The sequence below is a fragment of the Trichechus manatus genome, unplaced genomic scaffold (assembly GCF_000243295.1).
Source record: "Trichechus manatus latirostris isolate Lorelei unplaced genomic scaffold, TriManLat1.0 scaffold00001, whole genome shotgun sequence".
NCBI classification, from domain to species: Eukaryota; Metazoa; Chordata; class Mammalia; order Sirenia; family Trichechidae; genus Trichechus; species Trichechus manatus.
In genome coordinates, this window is record NW_004443937.1 from 23,526,585 (window position 1) to 23,551,838 (window position 25,254).

The 25,254-nt window shown below is 45.2% G+C and overlaps 1 protein-coding gene across 2 annotated transcripts in view; it reads left to right on the plus strand.

Annotated features, from left to right (window-relative positions):
• Positions 1 to 9,572: 9,572 nt before the first annotated feature.
• Positions 9,573 to 25,254, plus strand: part of LOC101358796 (zinc finger protein 660) — a 29,104-nt gene continuing 13,422 nt past the window's right edge. The window contains exons 1-5 of one of the 2 annotated variants that reach the window (XM_012554327.2): positions 9,573 to 12,050; positions 14,601 to 14,769; positions 16,280 to 16,371; positions 16,668 to 16,794; positions 18,761 to 21,884. In XM_012554327.2, the coding sequence (XP_012409781.1) occupies positions 11,628 to 12,050; positions 14,601 to 14,769; positions 16,280 to 16,371; positions 16,668 to 16,794; positions 18,761 to 20,214 (2,265 nt within the window). In that variant the 5' untranslated portion in view covers positions 9,573 to 11,627 and the 3' untranslated portion in view covers positions 20,215 to 21,884. Of the gene's footprint in view, positions 12,051 to 14,600; positions 14,770 to 16,279; positions 16,372 to 16,629; positions 16,795 to 18,760 lie in introns of those variants that run through there. The other variant, XM_023726155.1, reaches the window with a different exon arrangement.

Below are 25,254 nucleotides of genomic sequence, written 5' to 3' on the forward strand. Positions count from 1 at the left end.
AGCAGTCTCAATGTCCAACCCAGGTGAAAAGCTTCAAATAAGACGTTTCTGGACACAATATTCCATGTCTAAGTTAATGTTATTATTTCCAAGTTAACAGGCCTCTAGGTCCACTTCTCAGTCTAGGCTTGATATTGACCCCTTTACAAACAGCTCTGCTTTGCTGTGAGCCTATCAAATCACTGTTGTTGTTAGTTGCTATCTAATCAATTCCAACTCAGGGCAACCCCACATGTGCAGAATAGAATTGCTCACAGGGTTTTCAAGGCTGTGACCTTTTGGAAGCAGATTGCCAGGCCTACCTTCTGAGGCGCCTCCAGGTGGGTTTGAACTGCCAACCTTTCCACTAATAGTCGAGTGCTTAACCGTCTGCACCACTCAGGGACTTGAAACACTGCATCATTTAAGTTTCACCTAAACTCCACCCTTCCCCCAAATTCCACAAGAGTTCTCTCTTTTCCTTTGTTTTGTGAGATGTCCCACAGTTCTAGTGTGAGACCTCCCTCGTTGCGATAGGTCAATACGCCTGACATTATTGGACTACGGTTTGTCTCGTAATGTTTAAGACTGTGTTCTTGGGTTGATTGTCCTAGGACACATTCCTAAGGCTTAATTCCAATGTGTATCTTCTGAATAAGTGAGCCGGGGTGAAGGCTTTCCCGTACAAATTACATGTGTAGCACTTCTCCTCTGTGAGTTCGTGTTCCATGTGAGATAGGCTCCGAGGGAAGGACCCAATCATTTTGCTGGCTCCCCAGTGTCAACTCTGTGGTGGCAATAAAATATGAGCTTTCACTTTTCATAAATGGCTAAGGCCTGAGCTCTGATTAAGGTTTTCCTACACTCACTATACTGATAACAGTCTCTTATCCACGTGGATTCCCTGGTGGACGATGACATGAGATGTGGCTGGATATTTTCCTCACTTATGACATTCACAAGGTTTCTCCCCAGTGTGGACTCTGGTGTTGAACTAGGATTTGGTTTTGGTTGAAAGCCTTCTGACACACATTACACACAGATTCTTAAGATTCTCAGAAGCTACATGGGGATTTTTGTTCTAACAAAAGGCTTTTGCACATTGGAGATATTTATGAATCTTCTCCTCAGTGAAGATTCTTTAAAGTCCAATAAGATCAGAATATTATACAGAAGCCCTCCTCATGCATGACATCGATGGGGTGGCCTGGTCCTTAAGCCTTGCCTGATATCTGGCAAGACACAAGATTTCTCCAAGTCCCTTACACGTCTCATCTCTCTCTCTCCTCTGAAGCTCTTTTTTTGTCCGTCCAGGTTCCAGCTTATTACCACTCTTCTTTCCTCTTATCTTTCTCCTGTAGTATGTTCCAGTTGCCTCTCTAACCTGCCAATAAGTTTACAGGTTTTCCAAACATGGCTCCAGGAGCAGATCAAGGCATCCTAGAGACCTCATATGTGAAATTCCTTTAGAAATTCCCTGGACTATCAGAACTCAGCTTCTCCTTCTTGACTCTCTTCCCATCATTCAACCAAGAAATAATAAATGTAAGTATCACTAATTCTCTAAAGTGATGGAAGAGCAGGATCAACAGGTGACACTATGGTGCTTAAGGACATACAGATTTTATATGTCCAATTTGAAAGGACTATGTTTTAGAGTTCATGTACAGTCTTCATAAAATAAAATCCCTATGGCTCTTTGAACTCTGGTAACTAAATGCTCACATGTATGCAATACTACAGATAACTATATTAGCCAACTGTACACTTAGCGAATTCTTATTCTATATTCTGTAACATATGGACAATGGAATAAATTGTGAGTTTTGGCCAGAGTAATTCATATTATATGATAAATGCTATTGTATCCATTCTATAATAACACCGTAAAATTTCTACCATACCCAACTTAAAGTTATCACATTAAAATTTTTTTAAAAGTCACAATCTCCTTATTAAAAAAGATATATATTTTCATCTTTGAAAAATAAGGAAACACAGAGAAGAAAAATAAAGAAAAAGAAACCCACAATTCCAATTACTTGAAGACAAGTATTTGCCTTTATGTGTATTCTTCTGGATTTTTTCCATACATATTTCCATATATATACACACACAGACACACATATATACAATTTTTACCAAAGGGTATATAGTACATACTTAACATGCTGCTTCTATATCATGTTTCAGACACCTTTCCATGTCAATAAAATACTTCAACCCCATCAGTTTCAAAGACTTCAGAATTCCTCTTTGTGGATATACTATTATGGGTTTATTTAACCAGTTCCCTATTGATGCATATCTGGGTTGTTTATTTTTCTTCTAATATTGTAAACAATGTTGCGTGCAAGTTACCACATTTTACAAAGTAAACATACGCCATTGGGCAAAGATTTTATAATGCTCCTATGGGTGGAGCTGTACATACATAGATGTCAGAAGTGAACCATTTCTTTCAAACCACCAGGTGAAGAAGGAACTCCATCTCTAAGCTTAGAACTCTACTTCTTTTTCACACGTAGCCATGCATCTGCATGAGATCCTTTGGAAAGAAAATCACCATTCCTCAGTTTTTGCGATTACATACCTGTTCTTTGTTTTGTTTTTTAAATAGCTTCAAGCTAATTCTCTGCAGGACAGCCTACAAAAGGAAATAACCTAAAATGACATAATGATAACCCCTCCCACATACGCAAATGTCTATCTCTGTAAATTTGATCATATTATTCTCTCTGCCAGGAATGCTCCCCCTTTTTCCCCACACCTGTCTAAATCCTACAAGGCCCAACTCAGTGCTTTTTCCTGTGAAACTGCCTTTAATCTCCTTCGAGATCAGTCCATCTCTTGGTTCTCTGAACTTCTCTTATATGGGATGTTACAGGCAGCCTTTTGTTAGTTACCTGGTGTTTGCCTACCCCTTGCACTGAATGGGACGCTTATAAGGCAAGGCTCAGGTATTACTCCCATTTCCCTCCTACAATGCATTGCATAGATGTCTTCAGTAAGTTATGTTTATACTGTGCTTAATAGAACATGTCAACGCTCCACAGTTTATTTCACTTGATCCTCACAACTCTGAGAGAGAAGTAGGTATGGATTTTTTTCCATTTCACAAATGTAAAAAGTAGGACTCAGATTGACTATGTTAACTTACTTAAGGTCACAAACCCCAGCTGGTAAGTAGCAGATCTGGGGTCTGCCATATCTGGGATAATTCTAGAAAAATCTGGATTTCAAATCTCAGACCCAGCAATACCCAGAAACTGATAGATTATAACCAATGATTTATTATTTATTTATTATTTCCAAGACCACAACTGTGCTTTAGGAGAAATCAAGCCCACAGACACGGGCTCAAAAAAGAGACAAAGTCCTTGGACTGGGAGACAGTAGACCTGGGTTCCTACCTGATTGTGGCTCTGTTTCCCCACCTGTAAAACAGGAAGGTGGTGACTGGACTAAAAACTCTACGGACTCTTCCTGCAGCCCGTGAATCCACCATCACAATTTTGGTGGCTGTGGGCAAGGTGGGCTGAAGACCTGAAAATGCTCGTTCTACTTCACAGATATGCCAGGAGCCGAGGCCAAGCTGCGGGGAGGTGAGGGGCTGGGGGAGAGGCACAGGGTGACAGGTCCCGTGGAGAGGAGTTAGTCAGGGCAAAGAATGGGAAGTATAGTGCCCCTGGAAGACCACTGGAGTAAGACTCCTGGGCAAGGAAGCACAGAGAGTGGGGGCAGCACTGGGCACAGAGGCAGAGGCCTAGGTTCCCACTCAAATCCTTCGCAGACCCACTGGCATCTCCAGCAGGTCCCCACCGCTGTCTGGGCCTGTCTTCCCATCTGTGTCACCGACCTGATGTGGCATGCCTCCCAGCCTCCCAGCCTCCCAGCCAGGCCCCTGACGCATCTGCAGCTGCCTCAAAGGTGTCCTGAATAAAAGATGTGCTGGAAGCGAGTCCTTCGGTGGTCTTCGGCCCTTGGAGCAACTTCCCATTCAGTCTAAGAATCTCGGAGGCCTGCTCATCTCGGTGTCTCTTCGCCTGAGATCAGCTCCTCAAGAGTGGGATGGCGGAGATCATAGCCGAATTTATCCCAATTCTCCAAAATACACCCTAAGGGTGAACACTCTGGAATGCTTTTAGTATTACCCATGTTCTTACTCCTACACACTCGCTTGAAGACAGACAGACAAAAAAAGAATACCGGTTCCAGATGCACTCCTGAACCCTGAGGAATGCCCACCGGAAAAGACAACACCAATTCCAGATGCACTCAGGCAGAAAGATGTCACCTGAACCCAGAGGAATGCCCACCAGAAGGATGTCCCCTGAAACCTGAGGAACGCCCACTAGGATGTAGTCTTAACCCAGAGGGACACCCACCAGAACAGACAAAGAACACCGATTTCAGATGCTCTCAGACAGAAAGTCGTCCCTTGAACCCAGAGGAATGCCCACCAGAAGGATGTCCCCTGAACCCAGAGGGGCGTCCAGCAGAAGGCAGGGGTCTAGTCCTATCTACCACGGACCACCTTAGGGACCTGCCAGGATTTGAATCCACCAGAAATAACAATTGCTAACACAAATCTACTGCCAACGTTGGTAATTCTTGGGGTTACAGTCTATCCAGGGTGAAAAGCCACCCTTCTCCACTTGGAGAAGAAAGAAAAGGAAATAAAGGATAGAGAGAGAGAGAAGAGAAAGAGTGTTCCAAAAGAGTGTCACCAATGGCGAGGCGACCCCAGAGGGCCTCATACCCTTAAATTGGGGCGAGGGACCCCAACTAGGTAAGGCTGGGTCCCAGGGGCCACGACCCCTACTTCCCTCGTTTTGTATCTCTAACCCTTGGGTCTGGTCTTAGGACTGTCTTTTGCCACTCTCATCTTGCCCAGTTCCCCAAGACCAGTGGAACAACCTGGTCGAATGCTTTGCCTCCACAGAGGGACCCGTACCCTCTCCCATCCAGTTTCTGTTTCCGACCAACAGGTGGTGACCTGGCGACTTTTCCCCAGGGCAGGCCTCACAGTGGCCACCCTAGACTCCTCACCCATCAAAGGAGATTTGGGCGCACCTTAAGGAGTTGCAGAAGTCCAGATACTCAAAGCTCAGAGTCCTCAGGTCCTGGCGAGTTGCCAGAATTTATAACCGAATTCCTCCGATTCTTATCCTGTCCTGGTAGCCGATGGAAATAAGACGGATGCCAATTCCAACGAAAACAGAAAGGGGCAAATTTATCGTCTGCGCAGACAAGGAGCAACATGGGGCCTAGCGGCCAAAGACCATGCGCTCCCCACCCAAGGCATTCGGGGACCTTTTATGTCCTCGAGTTCCCAGGGGGCAGGGATGGGCCCCGAAACCCTACACCCTGAGCCTTCCCATGCTGGAATTTGGACCTCCAGGTGCTGAGTCATGCTGAGTCACTCTTCATAGGAAGTCCGCTTTGTGGGACTTCTCGGTTTGCAAAGCTGCTTGGGTGGTGCTGTGTGCCAGACAATAACCTCCCTTCCAGTGATGCTCATGTCCGTCGTCAGTTTAAGGGCAGAGTCTCTAGATCTGCACATGCGCCAAGACCCTGGCCTGCACATGCGCAAAGATCTGGCGCCAAATACAAAACCACCGTTACATGGTTAGATACCGCGATTTCCAAGGGCTGCGAAGGCAGGGGGGCCCGGGGAGCCGCGGCAGAGTGGTGTTTCAGGGTCACCTAGTTAGCAGGACATTTGCCAAGCCTCAGGATTCTCATCTTCAAAGTAGGAACTAATGATCCTGTCTCACAGAGGCAGAAGGCTAAGCAGACCAGCAGATATTAAGTGTTGTCTGTGGCTCTTTCCCTCCAAGCCCCTCAGTATAGCTGGCCATCATAGGCAACTTTCTAAAACCCAGACGGATCAGTTTCTTGCCCTGTTTAAAAGCCTCCCACAGTAACCTGGAGCAAGGGCACACTTCTCAGAGGCTAGGCCAGGCACTGTGCTGGATCCAGGGAAATCACAGTGGCCTGTCCGTAGAGAGCTTACATCTAGCCCAGGAGACAGACACGAAAACCAGCCAAGCCTTGAGCTGGTGCCTGGGGGCTCAACTGTGAGCCAGGAGACATGATGTCAGCCCACACAGGGCTTACCACACAGTGGGGGAATCCAACAAGTAAACAGATGATGTTAATACAGCATGATAAATAAGGCCCATTACAAGGCTACAATAGGCCACCACAGGACCTCAAAGGAGGGAGCACCTAATTCAGATTGGGAAGTGGGGTACAGAGAAGGCTTCCTGGAGAAGGGGGCTTCTCAGCTAAGATTTGGAGAACAAGTAGGTAGGAGTTTCCCAGGTAAATGGAGGGTCTCCTCACTCTCCTAGCTAGTGCTTGGGCTAGTGCCCATTCAAGCACAGTAGCTGGGGTTTCCTGCCCTTATCATGGCTCTCCCTCCCTGCCCACCCCCCCAGCATGTCTAAGGCCCCACCATCTTTCCTAGGTGTGTATGAGTGACCTGGGAGTCCCTGAGAGGTGCAAATGGTTAAACACTCAATTACTAGCCAAAAGGTTGGTGGTTCAAACCCACCCAGTGATGCCTCGAAAGACAGGCCTGGCAATCTACTTCCAAAAGGTTATAGCAATGAAAACCTCTATAGACCAGTTCTGCTCTGAAAACGTGGTCGCCATGCTTCAGAATAGACTCAGTGGCAACCAACTAATGAGTGTCCTGGCTGTTGAAAAGGGGACTGTCCACACAGATGATGTCAGAAGATCTGAGCAGTGTAGGGGCAAAGAATCTCAAGACCTTACTGAGCTCCACTCTTTATAATCTCCTTACATCTAAAACGTTCCTACAGACAACTTTCTCACAGCTGCCCCCTCCCCAGGCAGGACTTGACATGGGGTAGGGGGGCAGTGGTGATGCAGAGCAACATAGTAAGTGGTATAGGGGCTTTCTCGTCTTATTACTACATATAAATGGGGCAAAGACTCAGCAGGCCTTAGCAATAGACTGGATACAGGGGGCAGAGAAGTGGGAGGAAGTCAGGATAGTAAACACAATACTAGAACACCTGTAGTACTTACAATGTACCAGGCATCATTCTACATGCCTTATATGTTTTATCTCACTCATGCAATTCTCACAACTCTACAAGTTAGGTACCGTGTAAGGCTGAAACCTGTCAGAGAAGGAACCGTAAAATATTTTCCACTATTACAAGCAATAGAAAAGTGGAAGACTGCACGCTGTCAAAGGCAGAAAACTTGCAAGACCTGAAAAGACAAGGCAGTCCTGTGGAGTTCCAGCTCTCACAGATTTCAGTGTATTATTTTGCCCATTTTAGAGATGAGGAAGCTGCAGCACGAAAAGGCTAAGTAACTTGCCCATAGTTATGCAGCTCATGGTATGACATCCAGGGTTCTAGTTTGGGCCACTGGGTGAATACTAGTGCCTTTCACAGTGACTGGAACAGGGGTAGAGCTTCAGGTTTGGGGGTAGATGGTGAGTTCTATGTTAGGCATATAGAATTTGGGTAACCTATGTGCTAATTTTCGTACCAAAGCTAGTGTGATGGTGTTTAAGAGAGGTCAGTGTAGGGTTCAGAATTCCCTCAGGCCAACCCCCTTAAGGTAGCTCAGCCCCACAATGCTGGCCACAGAGGCACCTCTGAAGTCTAGACACACTGCCCAGATGGTCCTGGCTCTCACAGACAATGAAAGCTGGCCACATGAGCATGAAACAGCTCTGAGGAATAAAAAAAACTTGATCTTGGTTTCCAGATTCTTACATCTCTTACATACTAGGCACACAGAACTGGATGACATATAGTCAGGGAAACCTGAAAACTGATGTTAACAGCACCTGCCCAGCATTAAGAGATTTCTGGCTCAAGAACGCTAAGCCTCTGAGGCCTTGATGGACCAATAAGCCACAGCCAGTGGCAATGTCAGGCACAAGCTGAGGCCCAGAAAGTCAAGACCTCCCCATGAGGTTTCCAAATGAAGAGGATGACACTGATGTTAGGAGGCCACCCAATAGGCTCAATGGGCAAAGACTGCTCCAGTAGCCTCCTTTAAGCCTGTGTGTGAACTCTGCAGCAGGACTTCTGATACCTTTGTTTCTGTCCTCGCCTGTGTAGAGACATGAAGGACACATGTCAGGGCCAGAGGTAGGACCAGGGCATCTTTCAGATATTATTGACCCATGGACAGCCTAGGAGATTGTTACTTTGGACCCTGTAAAGGACCTACCCTTCTGGACTACGATAAGATACACACCTAACTCCATCATCTTATCCTCTGCCCTTCACCCATGGCCATTATACTCAGAGGTTGTGCCTCCAGGGCCTGCTCAATCAGGTTAGCAGCAAGGACCTGTTCACACCGTTTCTGTCTGCAAACTATTTTTCCAGGCAAAACCTGTAACTGACAGGGTTAAACTGTTCCCCCTCTTCCCATCACACACGAGGTCTGTGAGTTCCTGATAAGGCATCTTGTGTAGTAGCTCAGTATCACCTTACTGCTCCTCTGGACGTGCCCCTCCATTCGGACATGCGCAATAGCCGCAAAGCTGTCCTTAAATGAACTTCTCTAGTCATACCACCCAAAAAACACCATATTGCACCCTGACTGCATCCCCATACATGTTAATTAGTTCATGGAATTGCCTGCCTATTCCCAGAAACTTCATGAATTATGCATAATTTCCCTATCCCAAACCTTGTAACTACCCTAGAATCCCCAACCTTGGGGAGCTTGATTTGAGACTTAGTCTCCGAGCTCCTTGCTTGACCGGCTTGCAATAAAGTCTACTTTCTCTTTCTCAAAGGCCTGGTGTCTCTCAATTAACTCCAGGGGTCATGCTGCGTAGGACACACCCTCATAGGGTTACATACCCACCTGGGTAATACCTGCTTCCCAGAAATTAGTGACCAACGGCAACACATGAACTGGTTATCTATATTATCCTGTCCTGGTAGCTTCTGGCTTTTTACTGGCTCCCTGGCCCTCCCCAAGAGCCTCTCCTTGGACACCATGATTCTAGGGCTGTCTTGGAAAAGATTAACCACATCTATGAGCGTAAATATCACAATTCCTGGGCCTGCTTCTTTACTTCTAAGACGGGGATGCCTGCTGCACACTTCACTGAGACTCATACTATGTGAAAATGCACTTGGCACACACATAATAACTGACTGAATGCTCAGGATATGCCAAGCCTTGCTATGTATTGTCTGTATGTTACCTCATCCAGCGCTTACAGCCCTGTGAGGCACGCGCCATGCGGCCCATTTTTCCGACGAGAAACTTGTTCAGAGAGGTTGGGGATCTTTTTGACGGTCAGCCGGAAGGGAAGGGGCAGAGCTGGGGTGCCTTTGGGTTGTCCGGACTTTGAATGGCCTGAGAGCAGGTGTGGGCAGTCTGAGGCCGCAGTCACGCCCTCCGCTCTCACTCCGGTCGCGGGGGACTGGCCCGGCCGGAGTCGTCTGGCTGCCAGTGCCCAGAAACCAGCCCACTCTCCCGGGTGCGGAGCGCGCGCGCCCATCTTTGCTGCCGAGATTTCCGGGATCCTAAAGAGCCGGAAGTGGGGGCCTCACCCGTTTCCGGCTGGCCCATTGTTTTCGATTCTGCGGGTCGCCGTGCTGTCCGGCTTTGGTGCCAAGGGGTTGCCGCGGCGGGTGCCCCAGTGAGCCGTCCTGGAGCGGGGAGGAGGCGGAGCCGGGGTCGTCAAGCCCAGCCGTCGCGGCCTGGAGCTCGGGTCACCGGCGCCGGCCCGGACCACGCTCCGCCCCCGTGGCCGGCTACGCGTTCCCCGATGCTCGGAAGTCGCCAGACGCAGACCTACCTCTTTGTCCAGTTTCTCTGACCAGCCGTGCCTGGCACGGAGCCGGGCACCTGCGGGCACAGCGATGAACACAGTCGACGTGGTCAGGTGAGGGGCGCCGCAGCCCGACCTGGTTTAGGGTGAAATGTAAGTAGATGTTTTCCCAGGCTTGCTCTGGGAGACAGACAATACAAAGCGTCAGAAGTGGATCAGACGCGGCCTTGGAATTTCAAACGTAAAGAGTGACTTGGGAACTCAAGAATCCAGATGAGATAAGCTACTGAGCTTCGGAACGATAAGGGAAGTGGGAAAATGGCCCGAACTTCCTAGATGTGTGAGATCTCAGAACAGAGTTCATATTGTTTTTTAAGCCTATCTTTGTCTTTTTAAAGAAATTGAAGCTCAGAGAGTAGTGTGCCCAGGGACCCGGGATGCATGGTGAGTTGAAGCATAGCAAAGATGCCCTGGTTACCAGTAAGGTTCTGATTTTCAAACAAGATTTTACAATATGTAAACTGGATAAAAGTCTAACCCCCTACTTCAGAGAAAATTGCTTGAAAATTTCAGCACTACAACCGGTTAGAATAGTAAACATTGGCTAGAAACCAAATCAAGAAAATATTTACCCTCAGATACACGTGACAGATTTTATGAGTTGAGTAGAGTCAGAAAGCTTCAGAAATCCTTAAAATGATTTTCATTTCCACATTCATTCATTCACCAAGTATGTGCTTCTGTGTGCCATGCACTGTGGGTACAAAGATGACTGGAAGCCAGCCCTGTTTTTGGGTCCTCCCAGAAAGTGAGGGAGACAACTGTGTAAACCACAAACAATTACATTGTGAGATGCGGTCTCGCAGAGGTTTGAATGAAAAGCAAACTATGGGATCACTGAGATGACAACCGTATTTATGCCTGGAGAGATTTGGAAGGCTTTCTGGGGAGGTGACTTCAGTTGAAGAAGTTCTGCGTGTTCTGACTCCATCTGGTTCCTTTCATTTGGTGACCATCCAGCAGTTTGGAGTGTGTGAGTGGTAAATTGTGCATAAAGTGTTACAGTGTGAGGTACAGAGAAGGAGGCTGCCAGCCGTCTCCCTGCAGAAGAGCCTTCAAGAGGAAAAAGCATTTGTTCTGGGTCTTGATAGATGTGTAGGAGTTTGTCAAAAGTTGAAAGAAGAAAAATCCCAACAGAGGAAGCAATGTCTCTAGAGCTTCAGTCTCCGAACTTTGTTTATTGTGCATTCCTGTCGGTAGAAGTTTTGAGCATGCACTCCCAACGTAGGTTTATTTTTGTAAATTAAAGACATGTGCTATCATACAAATTTAAAAGTGCATTATAAAACATACACTAAATAGAAGTTTAAAAGGTGGGAAAGAAAGATGAAAATAAACAGTATTTTGCACCTTTGACTCATCTTGCACATCTCACACTGGAAACCCTTGCTTGTCTTTGTAGCCTGGGTACTTGGGGAGAGAGTTAGGCGGGTGCTTTGAACAGAGGTCCAAGGCTAGGTTGTGAAGAGCTGTGAGTGCTAGGCATAGACATTTAGATTTTTTCCTGTAGGTGGTGGGAACCACTGAAAGTTTAAGAAGTGAAGTGACCTGGAGAGACTGCCCTGGTTGTCTTCTTTTTTTGTGGAGCTTTGTTTTTTTAACTCTTTGGAAGGTTTGTTGTCAGCCTGGGGCTGCATACTCCAAGAGCACTGATTTCTTTCTTGATATTTCTGTAGGTGATATTCTGCCCCCTTCCTCTCCCCAACCCTGAAAAACAGCTCCTGAGACTTGAATTACAGACCAGCATTTTAATCAGACAAACTGCAGCTGGAGTAAGCTTCTTGGGGTCACAATGGCCACTGAAGACAGGGGAACTTTAGACCCCACTCCTAGGGGTCCTGTTTTCCAGAAGCAGGAGGGGCGCCTGGCTGTGAAGCAGGAGCCAGGCAACCAGACTTGGGGGCAGAGCTGCAGTCTCCAGAAGAACCACCCTCCTGTCTGCGAAATCTTCCGGCTACACTTCAGACAGTTATGTTACCACGAGATGTCTGGGCCACAGGAGGCTCTGAGCCGACTCCGGGAACTCTGCCGCTGGTGGCTGATGCCAGAGGTGCACACCAAGGAGCAGATCCTGGAGCTGCTGGTGCTGGAGCAGTTCCTGAGCATCCTGCCCGGGGAGCTCCAGACCTGGGTGCAGCTGCATCGCCCTGGGAGTGGGGAGGAGGCCGTGGCTGTGGTGGAGGATTTCCAGAGACACCTTAGTGGACCAGGAGAGGTAAGCAGTATCGCCTAGAATGGCATTTGGGACCACTCTCTAGTGCTTGGGTTAGCTTAGAGTAAGTATTCTCCAGGCTCCAGGCTGGTTTGCCTTTAGAGTTCCTGAGCTACTTCCATGGATAGAGGGAGACAGCTGTGTGCTCCAAGCCATGAACAAAAATGCAAATCCCAACCAAGTTCTGTGACTCACTGTGAAATACCGCATGGTGAGCCTAGCTTCGGCCTGGCCATCCACATAGCACGTCTGGCAGGCAGAGGGGTGCACACTGGGTAAATCGGGGGAGGGGGTTTGGGGCCTCTGGGTGTGCTGATTACATGGGCCCTCATTTGAGAAGTTCTCATTACTCACTTCCAGAGCCAGTTCGTCTCTTCCTGCTTATGTTCCTTATGAGAGGTGACGCTTCTGGGCCTCACAGTGATTTGTTCCTTTTGCTCACTCTTCAGGCCTAATGGGGGTCTTTGTATTGTTTTTTTGGCTCTTTAATTCTAATTTTGGTTTCCCTGTTTCCTGGGGTTGTCTCAAATTTAAAGCTAAAGTAACTCAAACTAGGGGGAAGTTGGAAAGAGTCAGCAGTATAATACGGTGGGAAACCTAGCTTCCAGGGTCCCAGAGCTAACTAGCTCTGGGGCCATGGATAAGTCAGCTCCTCTTAGTGAACCTCAGATTGCTCCCGTGTAGCCTGAGCAGGGTAGGCTCAGGTCCCCTCTAGTTTTACCGTTTTGTTCTTTACCAGGGAAAACGTGTATGTGAAATTTCCCAGTTACCCAGCACATCATTTTATTCAGTGTTCTTTAAAAAATGATCATACATCTCTGCCTAGATACATATCCTGGGGCTAGACCTTTTTCCAGGAGTACCAGTCAACACCCATTTGGCATTATGATTAAACGACTGTCAACCATCATTTCCTTTGTGAAGACAAGCAAACACACACAAATAAACATAGCAAAGGTCTAGGTAGCAGCGAGGTCCAACCATGGGCAAAGACGAGTCTGAAGCAGTGTTTAGAGTGCCATTTAGTGAAGTGGGTGGAAGGACAATTTCCCTATTTCCTTCCCTTGTTTTTTAAGATTTAAGGTATATCTTAGCAGAAGAGAATGTTCCCTCCATTAAAACTTCATAGTCTTATCCAGGAAGCCTCAGGGAATGGTGACTGAGTCGCAAACCCAAGAGAGTGACTAACAGTTGACAAGCAGAGCAGCTGAGCACTCATGGCTATGGCCTAGGAATGGGGTCTTTGGACTCCATTTCTAATTGTCAGAGCATACATTTTCTGACATGAGAGCGCGGACTGTCTCCTAGCAGGGGCTCAGAAAATGTTTGTAGAGTGGCTAAGTGAATAAACAAGCTTTCCATGGCAATTTGCCAGGAGGAGATCAAGGAAAAACAGGGCAAGTCAGAGTGATTCTGCTCAGCAGGAATGAGCTACTTTATTGCTGCAGGTAGAACATCTACGTATGTCCACGCTGGGGCTGTGAGAGGGTTTGAGAGTAATTCCTGCTGGGCTACATCATCGAGCAACTTAGAAAGTACTTTTACATCTTGAATCTTATTTTAGGTCTTAGCCGACTTGCAAAATAGGCAAAACAGTAATCATTGTCTTCATTTTACAAGTGAGGAAAGCTTAGAGAGGTTAATTGACTGCTCCAAGATCACACGGTTTATACGTGGTCCCTTTATCCATGAGATTTATCCAAAGCATGGTTATTGCTGAATACTCCCAATTGTGGGGACCAGGATTTTCTGGCTCTCTAGGTTCTAAGCCACTAGATTTTCTCTAGTATCTTGCTGTGGAATGGAATACCATTTTAGAGTGAGAATTGAATGAGGTTTTCATGCCTGCGAGGAAAGGAAGCATGAACCAGAATCCTAGATAATCAGTAGGAACTGGACCAGCTTTTAATTGTCAGTGAATTATAAGTGCACTTAGGTCTTACCTTCTTCCAATACCCACAGCTGCTGTATTGCAGAGCTGTGACTCCCATTTATAAGAAGCACCCAGTGGAGAGCTGGGAACTACAGACCTGGGGAGCTTTCTGTTCTTACTGCTCCCACTGGTGAGATATGTAATAAAGGAGAGAGTCCCCAAACATCTCAGCAGATGAAACCCAATAGGGCAAATCCAGCAAGATTTATTGAAGGTGAAGTTATTTTCACATTATGCTGTGTTGTGGACGTGACGGAACAAGCGAGCTTGTGAGTATGATTTATTTACGTAGTTTTAGGTTTTCTGCTTCAAACACTGGCAGAAATAGTAACCACGAAATTATGAGGAGCTGGTTTGGTGACAACAAGCAAGGGCTTAAGATGAAAGGTCTATGCTCTGAGGTATTTTTGAGGTCTTTAAAGATTGGTGCTATCTGATCTTACTTGACTTTTTTTAATATGTTATTGAGGAGAGGTAGTACATACTGAAAACTAGGTTTGCAGATAACCCCAAACACTCTTAGCAAAATACCAAGAGGAAGTCAGTCAGCAAATATTAATTGAATACCAATGTTAGCCAAGGATGCTCTCTTGAACCTAATTACATTTCCTTGTCTCTAGGTTTCAGCCTCTGCAGAGGAACAGGAAATGCATTTGGAGGAGACAGTAGCCCTGGATGCAACAGAGGAATCACCTCCTACCTCACCCCTCAGTGGGGGCTCAGCCCCTGGAACCCACCTAGAGCCTCCCCGTGACCCCGCGGCACAGCATCTCCCCAGTGAGCACTTCGGTACTCACCTTTCCAGCTCTGGCCTCAAGTCACACCTCCCTCCCTTCTGTCCTCTCCCTCAGGGAAGGAGTCTCTTTTTCCCTCATCTCCCTACCTCCCACCCCGTTGGAATCCCTCACTGTCCTACCATCTGTCCTCCTTTCCTGGTCACCTTAGCTGTTCCTTATCCTCCAGTCATTTGTGTATTTAGCACATGTCGTAGGAAGGGCACTCTTGGGGACCAGAGGGATATAGTACACTGCCACTGCTTTCAAAGAGCTTTTATCTAGTTGGCAGAGGGAGTCAGTCTTTGTGTAAGAAGAGGGAACCTCATAAGGTACATATGAGTGATATTTGTCTCTAGGTAGGTATGATCAAATGATCCAGTCACAGGTGAGCAATGTGGGCATTATAAAAGGTCAGCATGATCATTGTAGGCTGGAGCGGGTAGGGAATGCTTCATGAAGGAGTAGCAGTAGGATTAGATAGTGAAGAGTAGGGGAGGATTTTGAAAGGGAGAGAAAAGTGGTAGGCATGCCAGGAGCAGAGGATATAAGCAAAGACTCTGAGAGGACATGATCAAAGACTCTGACCCATTGAGGTAGGGTCAGGGAGGGCTATGGATTTGGGAGCCCAGGGCCTGCTTGTTCAGGGCCTTGGGGTTGAGGCCAGGAAGGTTTTGGGGGGCAGGGGATGATGTGTTAGAAACAGTATTTCAGAAGGACTGTTCTGGCACAGCTGAGCACTGTGGATTGAATGAGGAGACTAGTGGCAGGGAGGTTGGGTTTGAGGCTAGTGCAGTAGAATAGATGTGAGGCGATTACTGCCTGAACTGTGTGAATATAATGGAAAAGGAGAGATGTGAGAGAAATTGTGAAGGAAGAATCCACAGGAAGTGGGGTTGAGGAAGGGAGAGGAGGTATTAGAGAGTTCTGGTTAATGTCTGGAATCATTGGCAGAACTTGTGAAGTCAGGAAAAGAAGATGGTAAGTGTGCATTTTAGACACTGAGTTTAAGGTGTTGTGGGACACCCAAGTGAAATGTCCAGTAGGAACTGGAAGTGTGTGATAGGGGCCTGGGGGAGAGGTGAGACCTGTGACAGCAGCATTAAACAATGGAACTTGTGATACTCTGACAGGGAGAAAAGAGAAGTACTGAGGCCTGAGCTTCAAGGAGTCTCCATAATAAGAGGGCAGGAATGGGAAGAGAGACCAGGGGATGAGGGGGTAGAGATGTGAAGGGGAAATCAGGCTTGCTTGTGCTGGGGAAGCCATGGGAGAGAGAATGTGGTCAGAAGCATAGCTTCCTTCAGAGAGGTTGAAGAGAGCGAGGGCTGGGAGGAGCAGACAGTCCTTGATTTTACCTGGCCCTCCAGGGAAAATTCACAGTATGCTTAGGTTAATGCCTTTATGCAAGGATAAGAGTGTGTGGGAAGCTGCCTAGGCTCTCTTTAATCCACTCTTTGGGGATATAGACCTTATAGGGCCAGGAACTGGGCTTGCCCCACTAATAGCTTTCTTTCCACCCTCAGCTCCACTTGCTTCCCCAGTTCCTGCCCTTCCCAAGGTGAGGAACTCAGGAGAACAAGCAGTGGCATCTGTACTTCGGATGGCCAGGCCCCAGGTGAGCTTGGTTCTTTCTGTCCTTCCTGAGTTCCCATCTCTGTGGCCCAAGAATGGCTGCATCTGCTATCCAGGGCTTTGTCCCATTCTGAGACTTCCCCTGTGGCTACCCTGCCTAATTACTTCCCATGCTGGGTCTCTTCTGTTGAGTTAATGGACTTTATCTTGCCCAGAACTTGTCTTTTTAGTTGTCTCCCAGCTTCTCTCCCTCTCTCACTCCCTTTGCCCTTTCTATCCCTGATGTCCATGCCCTTCACAGTGGGAATGTTCCTGAGCAGTGGAAGTTTGTCATTCCAGGAGTCTGCAGCATATGATGACCTTTCTGTGGACTATACTCAGAAGAAGTGGAAAGGTCCGGCACTCAGTCAGAGAGCTCTGTACCGGAACATGATGCTAGAAAATTATCACAGCGTGGCCTCATTGGGTAATGATTCTGTTCCCCAGTCTGCATTCTTCATGCTTTCTTCTTCTTTTTTTTTTCCTTCTAATTTCTTATTTTGAAAAATGCAGACAAAAGTAGAGAAAACAGTATAATGAACCCCTCTGTACTTATCACCTAGCTTTATGGTTATCTGCATTCTCTTTGCTTCATTATTATTGATGACATATGGTGGTTTAGTTGGGTTTTTTTAGTTGTAAGGAATAGAGCTACACAAGTTACTGTAAGTAACAAGCTGTGTGTTAATAAGGCTTCAAGGAATGGGAATCCAGAACAAACCAGTCAGCTAGACCACACTGGGAATGGGGCCTTGTGGAGACTGGGCCTTGATCCAGGGCAGCACGGGAGCCTCAGCAACAAAAGCAAATGAACCTTTATGCCAGTGTTGCGCTGTGAATGTAACTCACCTGCTCCTTGCATATTTGTTTTCTCTCTCCTTCTCTTCTCATTGCTATCCAGTTTCTTCACTCTTGAGTCTGTTGCCCCCTCATAGCTCCACTGAATTATAGTTTCTGTTTCCTCATAATTTCTGCTGTGTGGCTCCTAATGGCTTGCTTCTCTCCATGCATCATTTCAGCTTCAGCTCCTGGTCTTAACTGTCTTACTCATCTCAGCTTCAGCACCTGGTCTTAACTGTCTTATTTTTATTGCTACTTCAAGTTCAGAATTTCCTTAGAGAAGGACTCCAATTGGCTTAGTCATTAAATGTCATCTCTGGGCAGAGCTTTGGCCCCAGGCCACAGCAGAGGCTGTTGACTAGCCTGTGATAAGCTACACTTGGATCTGGTGCTTTGCCCCTAGTTCAATCACTTGTGGTCCATCATGGAATGAGCAGAGTCACTTGGTACAAAGCATGGTTGCCTAAGCTTCCCTTTCAGCAAAGACTGGGATGAGGCTGTTTTCTGGAGGGGTTGTCATCAGGGCAGGTCCTATGATTGGTAAGTCTACTACAGTAGCCAACTCTAGAGAGGATGGGCTTAGAGACCCAGACATCTCCAACTTCTCACATACCAAGGTGGCATGATGACTTGCGGCCCTGGTTAAGACAGGATTGAGAGGAACCAACATTTTCATGTTTAACTATGAATGGCCATGATTACTTTCTCTTCTCCCAGCTTTTGTATTTGGTCTTCAGAATTTAAAAGCAAATGTTCAGCTATTCAGTTCCCTTATCATTGTAGAGAATCAAGATCACGAAGATATGTTTTGATTCTATTTTAAGTCATCGGTGCCTTAATTTTTATAAGAGTACATACAGTACTGGCTTCTATTAGTCCAGTGCTCCGGGGACCGGGGGGATCCCTACTTTTAGACTTCCGCTCTTTTCACTATTCCCCAGCCTTTGCCATTTCTTATTTCCTGAACTTGTAGCTTCTCCAGATCTTGTCACTGCTCTGTCACACCAGAATCACTCCTTTTTATATACTTTTTTCCAAATCATACCCTCATAATATAATTCTCCCATCAACTCCCATCTTTGCCCTCACTGTTTCATGTATCTGACTTGAGGTGTTCACCACTGCTCTCTTTTCCTAAACATCTTTTTCTGAGAACTGTTGGACAGCACAGTGGCATGGTTGGAAAAGACCTTAGAGTTCATCACTTTACTGAGGAGATGTCGCATTTAGTGATTTCTGTAAGATCACACCATGCTTTACAGTCTGGTCTCTTACCTTGCCAATTGCCCTTCTAACTTGGCTGTGCTGGCTCAACATCTGCCTGTCTCTGCTATCTCTTCTTCCACCCTCTTCCACTGACCATTTTCTGTCTCTTTGTTTTTTCTGTCCATGAAGAAAATATTGAGCTATTTACCATTTCCTCTTCTGTTCTCAATGTATCACCTCATTCTTTACCCATAGAGTGAAGTTTCCTTTGTGTACATAGATCTCTTTATTGTTTCTTCAACAGGACAAGAAATGAGTAAAAGTTGTTTTCTTCTTTCTTTTCACAGCAGGTGAGAACAGAATGAACAGTTCAGAGTTGACTCCAAATCAGGTAATTTCTAAGGGACCAGGGTCATCTGATGGGACATCAGGAGGACTTCATGGGATGGTTCCTGGGACACCAGAGGCTGGAGATTCCTGTGAAGGTACTTTAAAGAATCTAGAAGAGCAGCCCTCAGATGAAGAAGGGAGCAGACTAGAAAGTAATTTCTTGGAAATAACAGATGAGGATAAAAAAAATCCCATAAAAGACAAATGTGAGAAATATAAGGAACTCGGGGAACATTGTAATCTGTCCTCCAGTCCTGCTGAACATCAAGGAGTTCTGAAGGGACAGAAATCCTATCAGTGTGATGAGTGTGGCAAAGCTTTCAGTCGGAGCTCACACCTCATTGGCCATCAGAGAATCCACACTGGAGAGAAGCCCTATGAGTGTAATGAATGTGGTAAGACCTTTAGGCAGACCTCTCAGCTCATTGTTCATCTCAGAATCCACACGGGGGAGAAGCCCTATGAATGCAACGAGTGTGGGAAAACCTACCGGCACAGCTCCCATCTCATTCAACACCAGAGACACCATGATGGGGAGAAACCATATAAATGTAATGAATGTGGAAAAGCCTTCACTCAAAGTTCCCAACTCATTGACCACCAGAGAACTCATACTGGGGAGAAACCTTATGAATGCAACAAGTGTGGAGAGGCTTTCATTCGGAGTAAAAGTCTTGTCCGACATCGAGTACTTCACACAGGGGAGAAACCTTATGAGTGTAATGAGTGTGGGAAAGCTTTCTGTTCCAATAGGAATCTTACTGACCATCAGAGAATCCACACTGGGGAGAAGCCTTATGAGTGTAACGAATGTGGCAAGGCCTTCAGTCGGAGTAAATGTCTTATTCGACATCAGAGCCTCCACACTGGGGAAAAACCATACAAATGTAGCGAATGTGGGAAAGCCTTTAATCAGAACTCTCAACTGGTTGACCACGAGCGAATGCATACTGGAGAAAAACCTTTTGAATGTAGTGAGTGTGGTAAGGCATTCAGTCTAAGTAAATGTCTTATTCGGCACCAGAGACTTCACACGGGTGAGAAGCCCTACAAATGCAAAGAGTGTGGAAAATCCTTCAATCAAAACTCACACCTCATTATACACCAGAGAATTCACACTGGTGAGAAACCCTATGAATGTAATGAATGTGGCAAGGTCTTCAGTTATAGCTCTAGCCTAATGGTACATCAGAGAACCCATACTGGGGAGAAACCCTATAAATGCAATGACTGTGGGAAAGCCTTTAGCGACAGCTCACAGCTTATCGTGCACCAGAGAGTTCACACCGGAGAGAAACCCTATGAATGTAGTGAGTGCGGGAAAGCCTTCAGTCAGCGTTCCACTTTTAATCACCACCAGCGAACTCACACTGGAGAAAAACACTCAGCTCTGGCTAGGTCAGTTTCTTAAAGCATGGTTCTCCAAGGCAGAGAGCAAGGTAGTTTGAGTTAAGCTTTGTTTATAAGAAGGATGCTCACCTGGTCTCCTTGGAACCACTGACTACAAGTGGGCCTTTCTATAAGTGTTTTCATTGGATCACTAAGCTGAGAATGAGTAACAGTGCAATTCTTCCCCGCTCTTGGGAAAGTAAGGACCACACATTTCATTTACTTGTAGGTTTCTTTTTCTTTTTTTAAAACTATTATAAATCTATTTCCTTTCTTAGTTATACATCCCATAATCAGATTGTGTGCTTGTCAAGGACAGAGATCTTTATTCTATTCCATCTTCTCCATTTCACCATTTACATAAAATCATTCTCAAAAACTGATTCATTCTTTCCTGTCTCTTGGCTATTGTTCTCCCAATATACTTTTTCAACGTCTAGTCTAATCTACTCTAATCACTTTCCGTACCTAGAAAACACTTTTTTCTTCCTGTTTGCTAATCTATGTCCCTCACGACCTTCAAGATCCAGCTCATCTCTGACTTTCTTTTTCAAATGCTTTTTCATTTCTCTTAAACTTATATTGATTTGACCTCAGTGCTTTCAATTAGCTAGTGCTACAGTGTGCAACTGTTGTTGAATAGCCTTGTAAATTATCCTCAATTTAATGCATATGTGTATACTTTCATACCGACTTCTAGGCTTTTCGAGGTTGGGTATAGTATCTGTTTCTTTTAACGTATAAAGATTTGCATATACGAGTTGGTAAATAAATAAAAATTTTGACTCTTATAAAGTGGGCACGATCTTTCCCCGAGGCTAGAAGCTTCTAAAGATGGAAGTGGTATCTCATCATAGGGTATCACATACAAAGGCCCCTTTAATGTCTTCTACCTGGAAATCTCACTACTGTAGGCTTTTGCCTCAAAGAGCTAATAGAATTGTGCGTGAGTGAGTGTGTGTATGTATCTAGATATTGGGGTGGGCAGTCATGTCCCACTGATAGAGGTACTTTGTTGTGTACACTGACTCCAGTTCTGAAATAGCTGACCACACCGTGCTTCCTAAATAAACAGGTTAAGAGCAGAGTCAAAAGTTTATTGCAAAGCAGGCTTGACTTTCATGGTCATGGTAAAGATGGTTGAAAATCCCAGCTGAAGCATTCTTGAATGATTGGAATTCACAGTGATGGGGTTTGTGGCAAGAATAGAGTTAAAACTAATCTGGTTGAGCAGGCGTTGTTCACCAATTTGTTTCTCTTTATCAACTAGTCCTATCTATATGCAACTGTCATCTTATTTTTAAGATGAGAGTTGTACCCTTAATTATCATAATTATCTTCTGGGCTATCTTTCATTTCACAAAAGCAAAAGGAACAGGAAATCTTCAGAGAATTTCCTCCCCTACAATCCTATCAGACATGAGCTTGAACAGCTTTTCCCTTCTACCCTTGTAGTAGGGCCCCAGTGCTGGGAGACCTTTGCCTCTGGTATCTAGTCCTTGCTCTGCTCATCCCCCAAACTTCCTCTTAACAGGACGACAGGATCAACAGCGTGGCAAAGGTGGAGGAGGAGGCTAGAGAAGCAATGTCTTAGTTATCTAGTGCTGCTATAACAAATACCACAAGTGGGTGACTTTAACAAACAGAAATTTTCTTACAATTAGGAGGCTAGAAGTCCAAATTCAGGGTGCCAGCTCTAGGGAAAGGCTTTCTCTCTGTTGGTTCTAGAGGAAGGTCCATGTCTCTTTTGAGCTTCTGGGGGATTTTCATGTGGCTTGGCATCTCTCTTTCCCCATCTGTGCTCCGCTTACTTAATCTCTTTTGTATCTCAAAAGAGATTGACTCAAGATACACCCTACACTAATCCTGCCTCATTAACATAAAGACAACTCATTCCCATATGGGATTATAACCACAGGCCTTTGTTGTTGTTAGGTGTCCTTGGTCAGTTCAGACTCATAGCAACCCTGTGTACAACAGAACGAAACACTGGTCCTGCGCCATCCTCACAACTGCTGTTATACTTGAGCCCATTGTTGCAGCCACTGTATCAGTCCATCTTGTTGAAGGTCTTCCTCTCTTTTGCTGACTCTCTACCAAGCATGATGTCCTTCTCCAGGGACTGGTCCCTCCTGATAACATGTCCAAAGTATGTGAGACGAAGTCTTGCCATCCTTGCCTCTAAGGAGCATTCTGGCTGTACTTCTTCTAGGACAGATTTGTTCGATCTTTTGGCAGTCCATGGTATATTCAGTATTCCACTGTTTCCATGGGCATTGATTTATGGGTCCAACTAAAATGAAATCCTCGACAACTTCGATCTTTTCTCCGTTTACCATGATGTCGCTTATTGGTCCAGTTGTGAGGATTTTTGTTTTCTTTATGTTGAGGTGTAATCCATACTGAAGGCTGTAGTCCTTGATCTTCATGAGTAAGTGCTTCAAGTCCTCTTCACTTTCAGCAAGCAAAGTTGTGTCATCTGCATAACACAGTGTCAGAGTTCTTCCAATCCTGATGCCCCGTTCTTCATATAGTCCAGCTTCTCGAATTATTTGTTCAGCATACAGATTGAATAAGTATGGTGAAAGGATACAACTCTGATACATAGCTTTCCTGACCTTAAACCACACAGTATCCCCTTGTTCTGTCCAAGTGACTGCCCCTTGATCTATGTACACGTTCCTCATGAGTACAATCAAATGTTCTGGAATTCCAATTCTTTGCAGTGTTATTCATAATTTGTTACGATCCACACAGTCGAATACCTTTGCATAGTCAATGAAACATAGATTAAAAAAAAAATTACTTACTGAAAACCACAGGCTTAGAGGTTAGAATTTACAACACAAATTCTGGGGGGACACAATTCAGTCCATAACAGGCAATGTCAGGTATGGAACCTGGAGGGGAGACATTTCGTGAGCTATGGTTAACAGAGAATGGAGAACGAAGGGAAGAGAGGGTTGAAGCTCAAGAAAATAACAATTAGATGTGATTCTGGGGGAGGCAGTTCAGACAAAGTTAGAATGTTTATTGGTAACCTAAAAAATTACCAAGCCTGGGACACAGCTATAAATTTACCATTCATGAATATGTATTTTAAAATAAATTTCTGTTTTCAGCTATATTTTTGGTATTGGTTTTCATTTTCCTTTAAAAGATGTGCAGATAGGATTCTTGTTAGTTCAAGTGTTTTACTTTGGGTGCCCCCAGATCCTAGGTGAGAGCCCAACCCCGTTCCCCACATGGTTCCATATCTCAAGCTCTGAGTTGGCAATTACTCGTCATGTCTTCAGTAGGACCCCCTTGCCTGTTGGATGCTACAACTGTATGGTTCTTGTCTGCTCATCCCCTACCATACTAAGCCTCTGGAGAGTGGGAACCAACACGATTATTAACTGTATTACCCCACTACCTCAGTGTCTGATGTAGGTGCTCACTGAAAATGAATGTCGTGACTTCCTAAAAAGCACTCAGTCTCTTGCATGGAGGACAAAGGGCTGCATTTGAAAATCACACCTCAATTTCTACTGGTTATTGCTTTTATTTTTTATTTCATTTGGATCGAGTTACTTTGCCAAATTATTCTAAGTTTTAATAGTTTTTTTTTTTTAATTTTCTAGCTTATGTAGCTATATAATAATGATTAGCTTATGTCTTAATTTCCAATCTGTATGCAATTTATGCATTACCAGGAACTTCAAAAAATGTCAAATACAGTAAGTCCCCAGGTAATGAACATCTGACTTAACTCGTACTTGCCATTTAGTGTTATGTAAATTTGCCCTCACTTTGAACGATTGAACCAACCCCTACTCACAAAAAATTCTTCATCACAATCACTTTCACTTGCTGCACACGCAGCTTTTAAATCATTGAAAAGGCTTTGAGCCTTTCCTTGCACTAACCAAAAATAATCCATTGCTGTTACTTAAAGTGAGACTAAATAAGAACCATATATGCACCTGTTCCGATTTACCTACAAATTCGACTGACCTACAAATTGGACTTAAAGGCATTGTTAGGAATGGATCTCGATGGTAACCCAGGGACTACAATGCAACATGAAGTGCCAGTACCATCTGTCTTAGTCATCTACTGCTGCTTTAACTGAAATACCACAAGTGGATGGCTTTAACAAAGAGAAGTTTATTTTCTCACAGTTGAGTAGGCTACAAGGCCAAATTCAGGGCATCAGCTCCAGGAAACAGCTTTCTCTCTCTGTCGGCTCTGGAGGAAGCTCCTTGTGACGCATTAGTCTTCCCTCCCTCTGGCAGCATCTCAGCGCAGAAACCTCAGGTCCAAAGGACGCGCTCTGCTCCCAGCATTGCTTTCTTGGTGGTATGAGGTCCCCAATTCTCTGCTTGCTTCCCTTTCATCTCTTACAAGAGATAAAAGGTGGTGCAGGCCACAGCCCAGGGAAACTCCCTTTACATTGTATAAAGGATGTAACCTTAGTAAGGGTGTTACAATACCACCCTAATCTTCTTGAACATAAAATTACAATCACAAAATGGAGGACAATTACGCAATCTTGGAATCATGGCCCAGCCAAATTGATACACATATTTTTGGGGGACATAATTCAATCCATGACACCACCTATGAAACAAAAGGCTTAACTTGAACCTAATCAAGCCTCTATACCTACTTTCTAATTTCAGGAATTGGCAAGGGGATTCCATGAGGACACAATCAAACAAATGCAGAATGTGAGACATTGTAAAAGACAGCTAGCCTAGACCCTTCACAAAGCCAGTGAAATGGGGTGGGGGGAGAAGGTGGGGGACTCCTTCTAGATGAAAACAGACTCTTCAGAGACGACTAAATGCAGTGAGTGAAACTTGATTTTAAAAAAAAAGCTGTAGACAGTACTACTCAAGCTATTTCAGAGCATAGAAGAGGAAGCAACACTTCCAAATTGATTCTATGAAGCCAGCATAACACTGATACCAAAACCAGGCAAAGATGTCACAAAAAAAGAAAATTACAGACCAATATCTCTCATGAATATAGATGCAAAAATTCTGAATTCTAGCCAACAGAATTCAGCATCATATCA